The sequence below is a fragment of the Nothobranchius furzeri genome, chromosome 3 (genome assembly GCF_043380555.1).
Source record: "Nothobranchius furzeri strain GRZ-AD chromosome 3, NfurGRZ-RIMD1, whole genome shotgun sequence".
Classification (NCBI taxonomy): domain Eukaryota; kingdom Metazoa; phylum Chordata; class Actinopteri; order Cyprinodontiformes; family Nothobranchiidae; genus Nothobranchius; species Nothobranchius furzeri.
The window spans coordinates 70,289,203-70,303,653 of record NC_091743.1 but is presented as its reverse complement, the minus strand read 5'-3'; the positions used below and the strand labels follow the sequence as shown (position 1 = coordinate 70,303,653).

Sequence of the window (14,451 nt, the reverse complement as noted above, 5' to 3'; positions counted from 1 at the left end):
AGACAGACGCTAGATATGTACCAGAAACCATTGCTAGCAACAGCTTTTTGTGATGCTGTCATACTCTTTTCCAAAACAATTGAACATCATCAAGAATTGCGCCATTTAATAAGGACTCAACATCCCACGATGCACTTGGGGAGAAAACAGGATGGACGGTGCACGTTTTTGCAGAAATCCCCTGAAGTGAAAGTGCTTAAACACTGGATTTCATTGTAAACTGTTAGCACCAGTCTGAAGGCTATTAAAGTGTTAAATGTAATGAATTAACTTTCATTTTAGATTCGTGAACAGTGTTTATACTGTATGTGTTGGGATCACTTGTGGTTTTTATCTTCAACCTCCCACTGCAGAGTGAATTAAACCCACTCCGTCTGCTAGGGTGCGTGTTTCTGATTGTGCACTGCTCAGTCACAAGTGCTGATGTAAGTTTTAGAGTTTGGGCAGGTTCAGATCTTCTTTGTCTGGAGATTCAATGTAATTGGCCGCCTCTTGGAGTTTCAGAAGCATTGCCATCTAGATAAAATAAGAGAAAAGTTGAGAAATCGAATCATCAGTTCACTTTTACAGATTTTTATGAAGAGAAAAGGCATCGATGGTGTCTCTTACCAGAGGATCTGATTCCATTGAGCTGGGTGGAGTTTCCTTGTGAGACTTCTCCTCGCTGGCTTGGCACGGGCTGCTGGAGCCGATGCTCGGAGGAGGAAGATGGAACAGCTTAGCCTGGTCCTGCTGTGCAGACGGCCAAGGCAGCGTGCCCCTTACCCACTCCACTGGGTCCTCCCACACCGCCTTCTGACCATGGACCTGAAGATTCACAACACAGAAACAAATAGGAAAAGGGTCAGAACACACTGTGTGTGTGTGTGTGTGCACGTGTGTGTGTGCGCGTGCACGTGTGTGTGTGTGCGTGCGCACGTGTGTGTGTGTGTGTGTGTGTGTGAGCTCCGTCTTCTCAAAACTCCAGTGACAGATGGCTGAGCCAGGATCCTCTGGAGGTTTCTTTGTTAAAAGCAAGTTTTCCTCTTTACTGTCGCTGCATGCGTGCTTAGTATGAGGACTGCTGTAAAGACTCTGACACTAGTCAGTGACTCGATGTGTCAGGTCCTCATCACGCCCAACCTGCAACACCTGCACATTATCTACTCCCCGCCTCACCATTGGACAACCACAGCAAGACCAGTTAAATACTGCTTTCACTCACTCTGATGCTCAGTCATCATCTCTCCATGATAGAGCTCCAGATCCGTGTTTTCACGTATCCACAAATCTCCGACCAACTATTTGCTTTACCAACCCGCTCCAGTTCCAATCCAGGCTCAGCCTTCCTCCTCGCCATCCATCCTTAGCTCCACTCGCTCTCACGAGATGCCATCCCATCCTCTCTGCCACCTGCTCCACTCGCCCCTGCTCTCCTCTGCGTGTGCGTCTCACCGTCACTTCCCCGTTCCTCGCCTCGTCGCCCTGACACACTGACACAATGCAACCCGCGGGGTTCCTTATACAGGAAACTTTTTTACTTATTGGCTTAATGAACTGAAATCAATGTACAGATTATCAGTTCAATTAAAATGTTTACTTTGTGAAGAGCCTTGAGACAACTTTGTTATTTGGCGCTATATAAATGAACTGAACTGAACTATTTAAAAATGAAATGACTGGATGTAGTGACTGAGATTGCCGTTCACACATTGATTCAAATCCTTAGATAAAATGTGTAATATCTTCATGGATGGAACATAACACAATAATTCAGGAAAATTGTGAGCAAGTCATTTTCTATCTTTTACTCCACTACATTCCCTAAAAAGTTTCTAAAGAAAATAGTTCTCTCATTCACGTTTTGTCAGACCCCCATTCCACCCGTGATCTGATGAATATGGGCAGCACCTTCTCTTGTGTTTTGCCCCACCCCCCGGGCCGACAGCACACTTCCACACACACACACAACACATTTTTAAATGTTACTTGAGCACCTTGTGGGTTGATGTCTGGGGGAAAGCTCTGGTGCTCTTGTTTTAGGAATTAGAAGTGAACCAGAGGGGAAGTGAGCAGAAGACTACTTGGATTTGGAGTCTTAATTCCTGATATTTGGACGGCCCACCTTGGATTGGCTAACTGCAATGAAACTCTACCACTGACTCTGATTTATCTCCACAAACAACACACGCCCAGAGGAGTTCTGCTGTGTGGTGGAGTTGCTAATGCTAATGATTAGCTTCTACTAGTCGAGACATTTTTCTGTCATTTCCTGGACGTTAAACCAACCGCCTTCACCGTCTTGAGCCAACGTGGGTGAGTCCATGAGTGTTAATCTGTCAGGCTTTTCTAATTCGAGCGTTTCCTGGTCTATTTTCTATCTGCAGCTACTGCAGGAAACGGGGGTAGAAGACTATTTTCATGTTCAGCCTACAAGTGAAACTAAGAGTGACTGGTCGTATTTAAAATACAACAAGTAAAAAAATGGTTTCTCAGTGAACCTGGACTTTAAGTACATTTGAAAATGCATACTTATTACTTTTACTTCAAACATTTCTTCGATCTTTCCACTTCTGGGTAAGTACTTTCTCTACACTTTTATGTGTACTTTTACTTAAATAAAAAATCAAGTATTCTTCCACCATTCATGATCTTTTTCTGAGGGTTCACACGTCGTTCTTTTGTTTGCTGTGCTTGAATTTACAGAGAGGTGCTGAAAAACCAGATGGAAAGTTCCTGCTAAATGAAAATATGTGATATTCCAGAGAGAAAACGAGAATATGCTCCAAGACGCCTTCATTTAGATTTATTTCTATTTGTTTTTTTTTATTTATCAGACCCAAAATGTGCCCCTGTGGAACATGTAATCTCACCTTGATGCCATCCTTTGCCCCTTCCTGCAGATAAGGAATAATAGAGTGATTCCAAAGATCGATGAACCAAGATCGAAAATCATCGACTGTGACCGGGCAGGACAGGAAGAAGCATGGCCCTGTGGACACATAACTCACACTCATATTTGTTTCTAGTCCTGTTCTGACGCTGTTCTGTATTTTTCATACCGATGAGGAAGTCAGATGTGCTGTGCTTCTCGAGGAAGGTGTGCAAATGATACCACAGTTTGGGAACCCAATCCAAGACCCGGATCAGGTCTTCGTTGGTCAGGTTCCTCTCATCTTCTGATTCCATCAGCTTCCTGTGCAAATATCGTACGAGAAAACCATTCGCTGGTTCCACGTTGTTAGAGAAGGTCACCATTCTGAAGAAAAGGTCACATCACTTTAAGATCAATCAGCTGCAAGCCACAACATTTGCATCAAAAGTGCCAATAACGTTAACTCTGAGACAGTTAAACCCTTGATTTAAAACCAACCTGAAGCTCAGATGAAGGCTGTGGTTCGCTGTCATCTTCACTGGCTGATTGCTTGTTCCAATGATGTAAGGACTGAAGGTAGAGAAAACGTCACACATGAGGTTATTTATGAAGAACACGCGTCGCTACCATCTGTACGTGACAGTTTTACCATTTGTGATATTTGCATGTCAGAGCTCCGTTGACGAGCTCGCTGATGGAAACCGGATCATGAATATCATCTAATATCAGCACCAGCGGGATCTCGGACGCACTGCTCTCCCGGTCTATTTGATTGGCCAAATTAGAAAGATACAGCTGCAGATCCTAGAGGAAGAAAAAAAGAGGCAAAAAGAAAGCGTAGCGTGAGATGATGAAAGACGAACTGATGTTCTGACAGGCCTAATAAATCCAATGAGACCTAGGTTTTGCCGGAGCGTTGGTTTCTGTTACCTTGCATGACTGACGGTGCATGTTGAACGTGATCACAATGCCGTTGGTGACCTCACGGGCACTTCGGTCCACCAGGTACTCAGCCAACCGGGAAGCAAGGTAGCTCTTACCCGTCCCGCTTGGACCAGATAGGATGAGGCGGCGATGTTTGAGTAGGAGACTGATGTAATGCTGCATCATGGTTTTAGGAATGAGGGTTTCAAAAACAAGGCTGTCCACACACTTCTCTTTCAAACCTGGACACATGGAAAGGAACAAGTCAGGATCACGCTGAACGATGCTAATGGAAATTTGGTTGTTTGGTTTAGTTTTTCCTATTCTCTAAGTGTAGGAGCTGCCCTAACGAGTGAATTTCCCCACTGTGGGATCAAGAAAGTCCATTCTGTTCTTCTATTCTAGTGTTTAGAGTTCTGCTAAAACCAGAGAAAACACGGATGGATTTGAACAAGAGCAGATTTCTATCACCTCGCATGTACTTCATAAGCAACACCAAGCTCCGGCATTTCATTCTCAAAATAACTTTGCTTCAAGAGTGGGAAGTGGGTGTGCGCCCAACCCCCTGGCTGCAGAACTGCAACCTGCCTTAACATCCATGGGGCCCATGTGTCTTAGGGTGGTTGAAGGCGATCGGCTCAGGTTGCTCAGAGCACTGCCTGTGCTGCAGCTTTCACAGCTCTTCTTGCATTCAAGCGTGCAAAGACGAAGGTGGCTGACAACTAACTACAAGCCCAAATGCAGCTCTTCTTATTGCACATTGAAATTAGTACTTAGGATTAAAAAATACCTCAAACTTTACTAGAAAGACAGTGATTTGTATTTTTCATGTGTTGTAGTGTGTGTGCAGACCTTTCAGAGCCACCGTGATGCTGCTGGGTCCTCGTGACATGCAGCGAGACGGCTGTGTCTCAGGGGCTTCTCCTCCCAGAACTCTCTTTATGTGGCCCATGCTGTAGCTGTAGATGGAGTCTGTGGAGAGGCCCAGGCTGAAGGTGGGGTCCACCTTGGCTATGTAGACCTGCGTTAGAACAAACAGAAAACCAGAACAGATTCTTGTGTGAAAATGTTCAGCATGACACAAACAGCTAAGAAAACCTACAGTAACATGATAACTAGTTGTTGTTTTCTTAATCTTTTCAGACTAAAAGTCTCACTTTAAAAGCCTGGCTGACAGCAGAATCCAACATGACCCAGTCCATTCTGCCATTCACCCTGACTGTACCGATGAAGAAGTCCTGCTGTTTAACCTCCTGCGGAGATGAGATGAAATCACCAGGTGATCCAGAAACAGTGAGGTTCCTGAAAAAACAAACAAAACAAAAAAACTCAAACCTCACCTCTTTAAAGACCCGTAAATCTGCGACGCAAACGACCACTCTGACACGGTGATCATCCCTCTGTGAAGAAAAGCCGAGGGAGTCGGCAGAATGGACGTCTGTTGGAGAGAATGAGAACATATGATGAATTTTCTAAATGATTTAAAAAAAAACATCTGTGGCCTGACTAACTTCTTCTTCAAAAGCATAATTTAATTAGAAAGTGAGTTTATTTTTTGACTGTGCTTATTTGTCCTCCTCCTGATCTATTTTTACTCTTGATCTTTTTAGCTCGTCAGAGACTGGACTGTACCTGAGCTGCTGCCCTCGCTCAGCCCTCTGCTGTAGCTTTTGGGCATGTGCATGGCTACAGACTGTCGAGGTGATGAACTTCCCAGAGCTGTGAGCCCAGAGGACTGGGAAGCGGAGTTGGAGGGTCCCGGGGAAGGACAGGGAGACAGATTGCCCGTCCTCAGATGATCGTTCTCAGCCTTCAGACTCTCTACTGTCCTCTGTGAAGCAACGTCACACGTGTGTGTTTGTTAGCAAAGAGCTGTGTTAATGCTGCAGGAGTGGAGCACGTTTCTGTGGGTGCAGTCTAAAAAATGTTCTAAAACTGCAGCAGAAATACTGAGCCACTTTAAAATGATTCAACTGGCATGAAAAATTTCTATCAGAGAGCAAACTGGTGAATAAAGCGCTACTTATTTGTTGATATAGAAATATTCAGGCCATAGTATATGCAACTTTTTCATATTTGAAATAATCTTTTGAGCCAGTGTGAGCTGAAATGACCATTTGCAGGGTTAATAAAATGTCCTTCAGACCCCCCCACCCTCTGCGGCCAGAATACCACACTTGCAACTTCAGAGTTGCTGGCCCCTCTTAGACTTAGTAAAGTGGAGCTGACATGCTAGTGTAGAAGTCTGCTTCCAGCACGTTTCCTGCATGTTTTAGATCATGAACACAGTTGATTTGTTTAATTTAGTGATGTAGAAACAAGTGAAGGCCGGGGAGACATTTCAGCTGTTAGATTAAGGTGTTAAAGAGAAGAACGAACAGCAAGGAGAGGGGTTTAATTTAGTTTTTAACTAAACCAACTCTAGGGGGTGATTAAACTGCTGAGTAGCTCTCTAAGCACACACCTGCATGCTGATCATGGCCTCCTGAAGCTGCTCCAGCTGATGTGCTGAGTTCAGAGCCTCCAGACGGATGTCCGTCAGTTTACGCTCCTTCTCCCACAGCTCCGTACGCAGCTCCGTTACAACCTTATCATCTGCAACCTCACCTCCTTCACAGAGTCTAGACAACATCCCATATGATAGGATTAAAATTAAAATTTAAATACTGTAAAAAGGTCTGTTTTCAACTGTCACTTTGAAAACGATATCTAGTTCATTGCGAAGCTTTACCCTGACGATGAGGCAGACATTACAGACTTCATTGACTGCTGAGGGGTATCTCCAACACCGTGGACCTTGGGTGAAGAAGGTGCAGAAGATTCTGGAGTGGCTATCTCTTCTATGTCAGCGTACGGACCAGACTTGGTTCCCTTCTTACTGAACGCTTTGTTGAAAGAGCTGCGCAGCTGTTCACAGGATCAAACACACAGATCAGAATAACCAGAAGCTTTGAAAACTACTGAAAAAACATAAACACGCATGCACGTGTGCACACACACACACACACACACACACACACACACACACACACACACACACACACACACACACACACACACACAATAAATGTGTTAACATGCTTGTTTCCTGGTGAATCCTGGTGAACTTTAGCCAAGTTATGCTGTGTTAAATCTCTCTTATGTCTGTAGATATGGACATGATGGATAAATATGGAAAAAAAAGTTAATATTATGTCTCCTTTTTTAAACTTGTATCCTGATGATTCTGTCCAGTGAGAAGCATGACTCTACAGGATGACGGATGAGATCAGAACATCATTAAAACACAAAAACAGGGCAGGGTTTTGGGGCATGACTCATGCAGAGTGGAAACTCCGGAAGGTTTTATTTACCACAGCAACATCACTCACCTCATAGACCTACATTTAAACATAAGGGGAGCATGAGGGGGAGAATAGAGTCATACTTAACAACACATGTGGAACAAGTTGCATCAAAAATCATAAACATGCAAAAGGACAAAGCAGGAGGACCGACTGCTACGGGGGTTTAATTCTGTTATTGGTCATTCTGTTTGATATCTTTTGTTCAAACATTAATCATTTTGAAGTTAGGCCCATGTGGTGCATCAGTTCATACCTAAAACCAGTGTTTACATCAAATCAAATCAAATTAAATCAAATTTATTTATGAAGCGCTTTTCATACAAATGCAGCTCAAAGCGCTTCACAATATTAAAAACAACCAGACAGCAGTCGGTTTCCCACCCCTCCCACACAGATTTACATAAGAGATCCCATTTGTATCAATTACATCAATTTAAAGTTTACTGGTGAACAGTAAGGCTCCTCCCCTTCCACTTGGCTCATGGGTTATAGAAGATATTATCTGGTCCACTGTGCCGTACTACAAATCAGAATGAAATGACATCACAGCTGAATCTCTTCTCCCCCAGCATCGCTGCTACTGCCCACATGGCCAGATTTATGGTGTTTTTTTCTGTTTAATGCACCTTCTGTCGTCCTGGAAGAAGGATGTGAAGCTTGCTAAACTCACAGCCAATTTTCTTCTCTTCTCCACGTCTGGTTCAACGACGTCAGTTTGGTGACATGAGCATTTGTGGTCCGCTACGTCTTTTCACACAATGTTAAATCCATGGCAAACAGAGTCAGAACATGACTTATCACTCTACAGACTCCCGTTTATTTGTTATTTGGCAGTAGGGGGCTTGTTTTCCGGAAGTAGATGAACGTGACTTAGGCTCCCTATCACCCAGACAACATCCGGAACGTTTGCAGAGGGAAAGTACTTCAGGTGGGACTGATTTCACTGCCACACACAAACACCACAGAATGTGTGAAAATTAGACATTGGGCATGTTAACTGCGAAGGTAGCTGGGCCAAAAGCAAAAGAAATTTTGTGTCAGTGGTTTCCAACCTGAGGTTTGTGACTCCCCCCAAAAGGTTGCAAGGGTCCCCAGAATGCTGTCTGTGCTGAAGCTGTGAAGTCACCCAGACTATTTATAAAACCTGCCATTTTAAAATCCCAATAAAGCACTCAGTAGTGTAATTCAAACTTTGTCTAAGAGTCATAACTCTGTCGCGATAAAGTTTGTAATAAATCACTTAACATATATGTGCAGGTCTATGGCAAGCCAAATGAGCATTTATTCTGATATCAGGATATCAGCCAGAATTGTCATGAACATGTAAGCCATTTCTGTCCACTAGTTAACTAGTTAGCCATGTTTGTGTCAACTAGTTAAATAGTGACAGCCTAAATGTCAACTAGTTAACTAGTAAGGCCTAAATTCTCTCTAGTTAACTAGTTAAAATGTTTCATATCTTACTAGTTAACTAGTATTGCTCAGTGTGTTCACTAGTTAACTAGTGGACAGATCAATGTCCACTAGTTAACTAGTTAAAACACATTTAGTTTTTACTAGTCAACTAGTAAGGTACAAAAACTCGTACTAGCTGACTACTGAATGTAAAAATCCCACTTGTTAACTTTGCCCAATTTGGCCAGCCGCTTGAGCATTAATTCTGATATCTTGTCAACAGGTCAACTAGTTAACTAGTGAGGGTCAAACTGTACACGCTAGTTAACTAGTGAACACATTTTGACCTTCACTAGTTAACTAGTTGACACAAAAATAGCTCATTAGTTAACTAGTAAAGGCCAAAATGCATACCAGTCAGCTAGTTGAAGGTATTTGTGTCTCACTAGTTAACTAGTCAGGGTCAAAATGAGCCCACCAGTTAACTAGTGGGAGACGGAAATGTTCACTAGTTAACTAGTGAACACATTTTGGCTTCACTAGTTAACTAGGTGACACAAAATGGCTCACTAGTTAACTAGTAAAGGTCAAAATGCATACCAGTCAGCTAGTTGAAGGTTTTTGTGTCTCACTAGTTAACTAGTGACGGCCAAAATGTGCACACCAGTTAACTAGTGACAGAAGAAATGCCCACTAGTTGACTAGTGAACACATTTTGGCTTCCTAGTTAACTAGGTGACACAAAAATGGCTCACTAGTTAACTAGTAAGGGCTAAAATGCATACCAGTCAGCTAGTTGAAGGTTTTTGTGTCTCACTAGTTAAATAGTGACAGTTCAAAGTGTCCACATGTTCACTAGTGAAGGCAAAACTCCTAACTAGTTAAGTAGTTGGAGTAGGGCAGTGCCACTAGTTAACTAGTGAACCATTAATGACTCACTAGCTAGCTAGTTGATTGTAGCAGGCTCACTAGTTACCTAGTTGATGCATCCATTGTCCAAACTAGTTAACTAGTGAGGACATAAATGTATACTAGTAAACTAGTTCAAGCCTACATTCACACTAGCTAGCTAGTTGCACAGAATTCTAATTAGGAGGCAGAGAATTTCTCAAATTGAGGCTTTCTATTGGCTCACTATGTTAAAATAAAATATGACAACCAATCACAGTGCAGAATTTTGCAAAATCCCACCCCAAACATTTGCATGTGGCACACAAGTTAACATGCTGGCGAGAGGAACCTCAGCTAGTAAACTAGTAGTGGCTTCAGTGTGACACTTACATGTAAACTTGTGAAGGCGGAACTGCTCACTAGTTAACTAGAGAGGGTACAAATGTCCACTAGTTAACTAGTGAGGTGCAAAATAAGTGTCACTAGTTCACTAGTGGGCCCCAAAACGCCCACAAGTTAACTAGTAAGGTGTGGATATGCTCACTAGTTAACTAGTGAGGTGCAGATTTGCTCACTAGTTAACTAGTGCACCCTTAAGCGCCCACTAGTTAACTAGTAAGGTGCAAAAAAGCATCACTAGTTAACTAGTAAGGTGCAGATATGCTCACTAGTTAACTAGTGGGCCCCAAAACGCCAACTAGTTAACTAGTTGGGTGCGGATTTGCTCACTAGTTAACTAGTGAGGCGCAGATATGCTCACTAGTTAACTAGTGACGTGCGGATTTGCTTACTAGTTAACTAGTGAGGCGCGGATATGCTCACTAGTTAACTAGTGAGGTGCGGATTTGCTCACTAGTTAACTAGTGAGGTGCGGATTTGCTCACTAGTTAACTAGTGAGGTGCAGATTTGCTCACTAGTTAACTAGTGAGGTGCGGATTTGCTCACTAGTTAACTAGTGAGGTGCAGATATGCTCACTAGTTAACTAGTGAGCATATCTGCACCTCACTAGTACCTCACTAGTTTACTAGTGAGCATATCTGCACCTCATTAGTTAACTAGTGAGGTGCGGATTTGCTCACTAGTTAACTAGTTGCATCTAAAAACACATACAAGCTGACCATTTTTGTCCACTAGTTAACTAGTGGAACAATTGAAATTTCACCAGTTTACATGTGTGGCAGTGCAGCAGCTCACTAGTTAACTAGTGCCTGAAACACAAATTATGCATATTCTAATGAGAAGGCGGGCAGAAGACTCCTGTTGGGTATAAGAATCCCACCCAGTCTAAAACGTATGTGCTGTGGCCTCACAATCTGATGGGTGTCCCTGAGCGCCAAGGCTTGCACTCATTAGTCATGGTTTGACACCTACTGGTTGGTCGTTGCGGCGGGTTCGAATCCCGCAGATGGCATTCCGCAATTGCTGTAACATTATTTATTTTCTCTTTGTGTTGTAATGTTCAAAGTTTTATTGTTTTACTGCTTTTATTCCCCCCTCCCAAATCAAGTAAAGCACCTCGTTTGGTGTCGTGTAAGGGAGATCAGTTGGCGAGTTCAAGTCCCATTGAGGAGAATTGGAATTTAGTGTGCCAGTAATTTTATTGTAGTTCATTTTTGTTTGGTATTGAAAGTTTGGTATTGAAAAAGGCTATATTAAAAATAATTATTGATATATATATATATCTCCATCCATCCATCCATCCATCCATCTTCCCAAGAAATAGATCAAATGACACTGAGGGAAAAAACTGTGGTTATTTTGGAGAGGGTGCTGGCTGCAAAACCACAAAGGCGGAGCTGCACCCCGCCCATTCACGCAAACTCAGCCTAGCCCACTGACTTCCGTTTTTGTTTTCAACTTTATCGCAAACTGACCTGACCCACATGAATTACGGCTGTTACTAGTTTACAGTCGTTAATGCTATGTTCTATACTCCAATTAAACAAGATAAATATAACTTGCTACATGACAAAGACTGAATATATCTCGAAATGAAAAGGTTTCTTTTGCGAATATCTGCCTACAGCTGGTCTAATAAAAGTGGTGTACAACAGCACTTCAGTCTATTGAACGGCCTCTGGTAGTCTAGTGGTAAAATCGTCTGAGTTGGTTTTTGCTTTCCCCTCAGCTGATGCTGGTTCGATTCTCGGTGGGGTCATCAGCAGTCTATTTAGCCACATTCAATTTGTTTATATTTTAGTTGTAATGTTTCTTTTCAGCAAAATATTTATGTCGCTAAAAGTTCTTTGAATTTGGTCGTTCCTAAACAGCATTTTAGTTGAAACTCTGCTCACAAATGGACTCACACTGGCTAAATAAACGAATAAATAAATAAATAAACACATTATATGTTAAACGGTATACCAGTAAATTGTTGTAAACATAGTACTGGCAAGTGTAGCTAGAAATGAAGAAAAGAGGTTGTAAACTACCTAAAACTTACACTACTGGGAGGCGAAACAGCATGTCAACCTGACTCCATAACCACTACACCACCACATCTGTTATAAATCAAGTGGCGTTACATGTAATTGTGCTGCCCAGTGTGTCTCTGAGATGGGATGTATGGTTTATTGGCGGTGTCTCAGTAGAAGTCATTTCAGAAATAATTTGTCAGAAAATTCACAGAATATCCAGATTTGAGAACCAAGACCAGACCCGCTTCGGGGGAGGAGACCAAATTGAAGCTGAGATGGGAGGAAAATGCATGAATGAGGCTAAAAATGGCTTTGGCGTGTTTCTTATGAGGAAATGACAATATAACATGATTAAAAGTTCCAAAAGTTAGATTTTTAATTATATGGAACCTTTACAAAAACTGTTCAATTAACTTCTCAACTCCGTCCTCAATCTCGCATTTTTTAGCTACAACACCCTCTTTGGTTCCAGAATGCTATCAAGTCTGACAACTGGAAGGAATTAGACTGACTCTGATGGAATGGGCGGGGCTGATTCTGGAATGGGCGGGGCTGACTCTGGTGCAGCTCCACCTTCTGGTGCAGCTCCGCCTTTGTGGTTCTGCAGCAAGCACCACTTGTTATTTTGAGCTAGTACCAGAAGACAGTGTAACCTTTTTTAGTTCTCTCCAGTCAAAACAAAACTTTAGACTTTTTTCTTTTTTAAATTTAACAGGGAACAGCAATCAATTGAACAGGGAACTGCAACCAGTAGTCACACAACAAAATAAAATCACACAAACAAAATAAAGTTACTCTCCTTTTTTCTTGGTGTCTGAAAAGGGCAGGGAAAACCATCAGACTCCAGTCACCCATCGAATGGACTCTTCACCCTCCTGCCCTCTGGGAAGCGCTACAGGAGCCTATGGACTAAGACTACCAGGTCCCGAAACAGTTTCTTCCCCACAGCTGTCAGACTCCTAAACTCTGCCTGCTGACATAACACCCCAAACCAGCAGCACCCTACATAAACTCTGTAGAAACAAGAAAGCCCTGGAAATCGATGCAGAGCGTCGCGGGATATGCCTGACTGGTCATATATATTACCTCTCATGACACTGACCTCTGACCCTATGAACTTGTGTATGTGATGAGTTTATTTACCTTTGATAGGGAGTTATGACCTCTGATTTTGTCAAAATCCTTCAACCCGTTCAGGAGATATTGCACACAAAAGCCAAATTTTCATATATACGGCCTCACACAACCTTGACCTTTGACCCTATGAGGTTTTGTACCTCATGAGTTTATTTACCTTAGATAGGGAGTTCTCACCTGCGATTTGGTCAAAGTATTTCAACCTGTTCAGAAGATATTGCACACAAAAACCAATTTTTCATATATACGGCCTCACACGACCTTTACCTTTGACCCTATGAGGTTGTGACCTGATCAGTTTATCTACCTTTGATAGGGAGCTATCACCTCTGATTTGGTCAAAATCATTCAACCCGTTCAGGCAATTTTTGATATATATATGACCTCACACAACCTTGACCTTTGACCCTATGACATTGTGTTCCTAATCAGTTCATGTACCCTTCATAGTAATAAAATACACAGGCGAGGGTCCGACTCTCTGGAGGACGCCATGTTGGATTTTATGTTTATTTAGCTGTATTTATGGTTTTGCTGGTGGTTTTTGACTCCTTTGAAAACTGTGCAACAACACTCTTCTTCTTCCTTTTCTCGTGTGTTATTTGGCGGATGGCACTCAACATAAAAAGATGCATTTCTCAAACAATTAATGTATTGGAGCATGAACCAGAGTCATTAATCTCATATCCTAATTTGAGAGTTACAGCTAGAGTCCAGAGAGTTTTGTTGGCTTTATGAGCATTAGTTAGTAAGGTCCTCACTTGAACAAAAAATACAGCTTGTTTGCAGTGACTTTGGTATTTACTACCCCCTATTGCCAGAAATCTACACACTTTCCCTTTAAGCGCGTTGTCTCTTTAAGCCTGGTCCTGGGTGACATTGGAGTTTACAGCGAGGCCGTAGAAATTCTCTGTCTGGATATTTATTGTGGAGATTAATGGACTAAAATGGGTTGCTGCACCGTGACTGTCTTCTCCTTTTTTTGGAGAGTAAAAACTATATTTTGGTTTTTAAATGCTGCCGCTGCACCGTATTAAGAAATCATATTACTGGTTGGTTCGAAATGGGTTGAAATGTTCACATTTCTTCTTTGCTTTACATGCTGATCACTAAAGCGTGCTTTAATTAATATTGCGTTTTCGTAAAACGTAAGAGCAAACAAGGGGGATTTTAATTGACAAAAATAATAAAATCAGCACATTTCCAAGCCAACTGCGGTTAACATTGGCACGTCGGCTTGAAAAATATCTCCTTTTTGCCGTAAATAACACACATTTCATAGCTGTTGTGGGTTATGTATGTGTTCATCAGTGCTTGAGAATTGTAACTTTGGGGAGCGGGTCGTAATTGTGGGCTTTTAATGCGGTGCTGTCTGTGGCGAGGTGTTGGTAGGGTCTGATCGGAGCTGCAGCCAGAGCGTTTCTCCCGACCAGCGGCTGCTGGGAGCTGGTCCACGGTGAAGCAGCCCACGCAGCCGAACGAGG

The 14,451-nt window shown here is 42.5% G+C and overlaps 1 protein-coding gene across 4 annotated transcripts in view; it reads right to left on the bottom strand.

Moving 5' to 3' along the window:
- Positions 1-204: 204 nt before the first annotated feature.
- Positions 205-14,451, bottom strand: part of nav1b (neuron navigator 1b) — a 100,316-nt gene continuing 86,069 nt past the window's right edge. For all 4 annotated transcript variants that reach the window (XM_070549488.1, XM_070549489.1, XM_070549490.1 and 1 more), the window contains 13 exons: positions 6,510-6,685; positions 6,243-6,399; positions 5,411-5,609; positions 5,119-5,216; positions 4,936-5,031; positions 4,631-4,799; positions 3,785-4,020; positions 3,504-3,658; positions 3,353-3,424; positions 3,042-3,238; positions 2,853-2,971; positions 610-807; positions 205-516 (listed from right to left, as the gene is read on the bottom strand). In XM_070549488.1, coding sequence (XP_070405589.1) covers positions 433-516; positions 610-807; positions 2,853-2,971; positions 3,042-3,238; positions 3,353-3,424; positions 3,504-3,658; positions 3,785-4,020; positions 4,631-4,799; positions 4,936-5,031; positions 5,119-5,216; positions 5,411-5,609; positions 6,243-6,399; positions 6,510-6,685 — 1,956 coding nt within the window. In that variant the 3' untranslated portion in view covers positions 205-432. The remainder of the gene's footprint in view (positions 517-609; positions 808-2,852; positions 2,972-3,041; positions 3,239-3,352; positions 3,425-3,503; positions 3,659-3,784; positions 4,021-4,630; positions 4,800-4,935; positions 5,032-5,118; positions 5,217-5,410; positions 5,610-6,242; positions 6,400-6,509; positions 6,686-14,451) is intronic.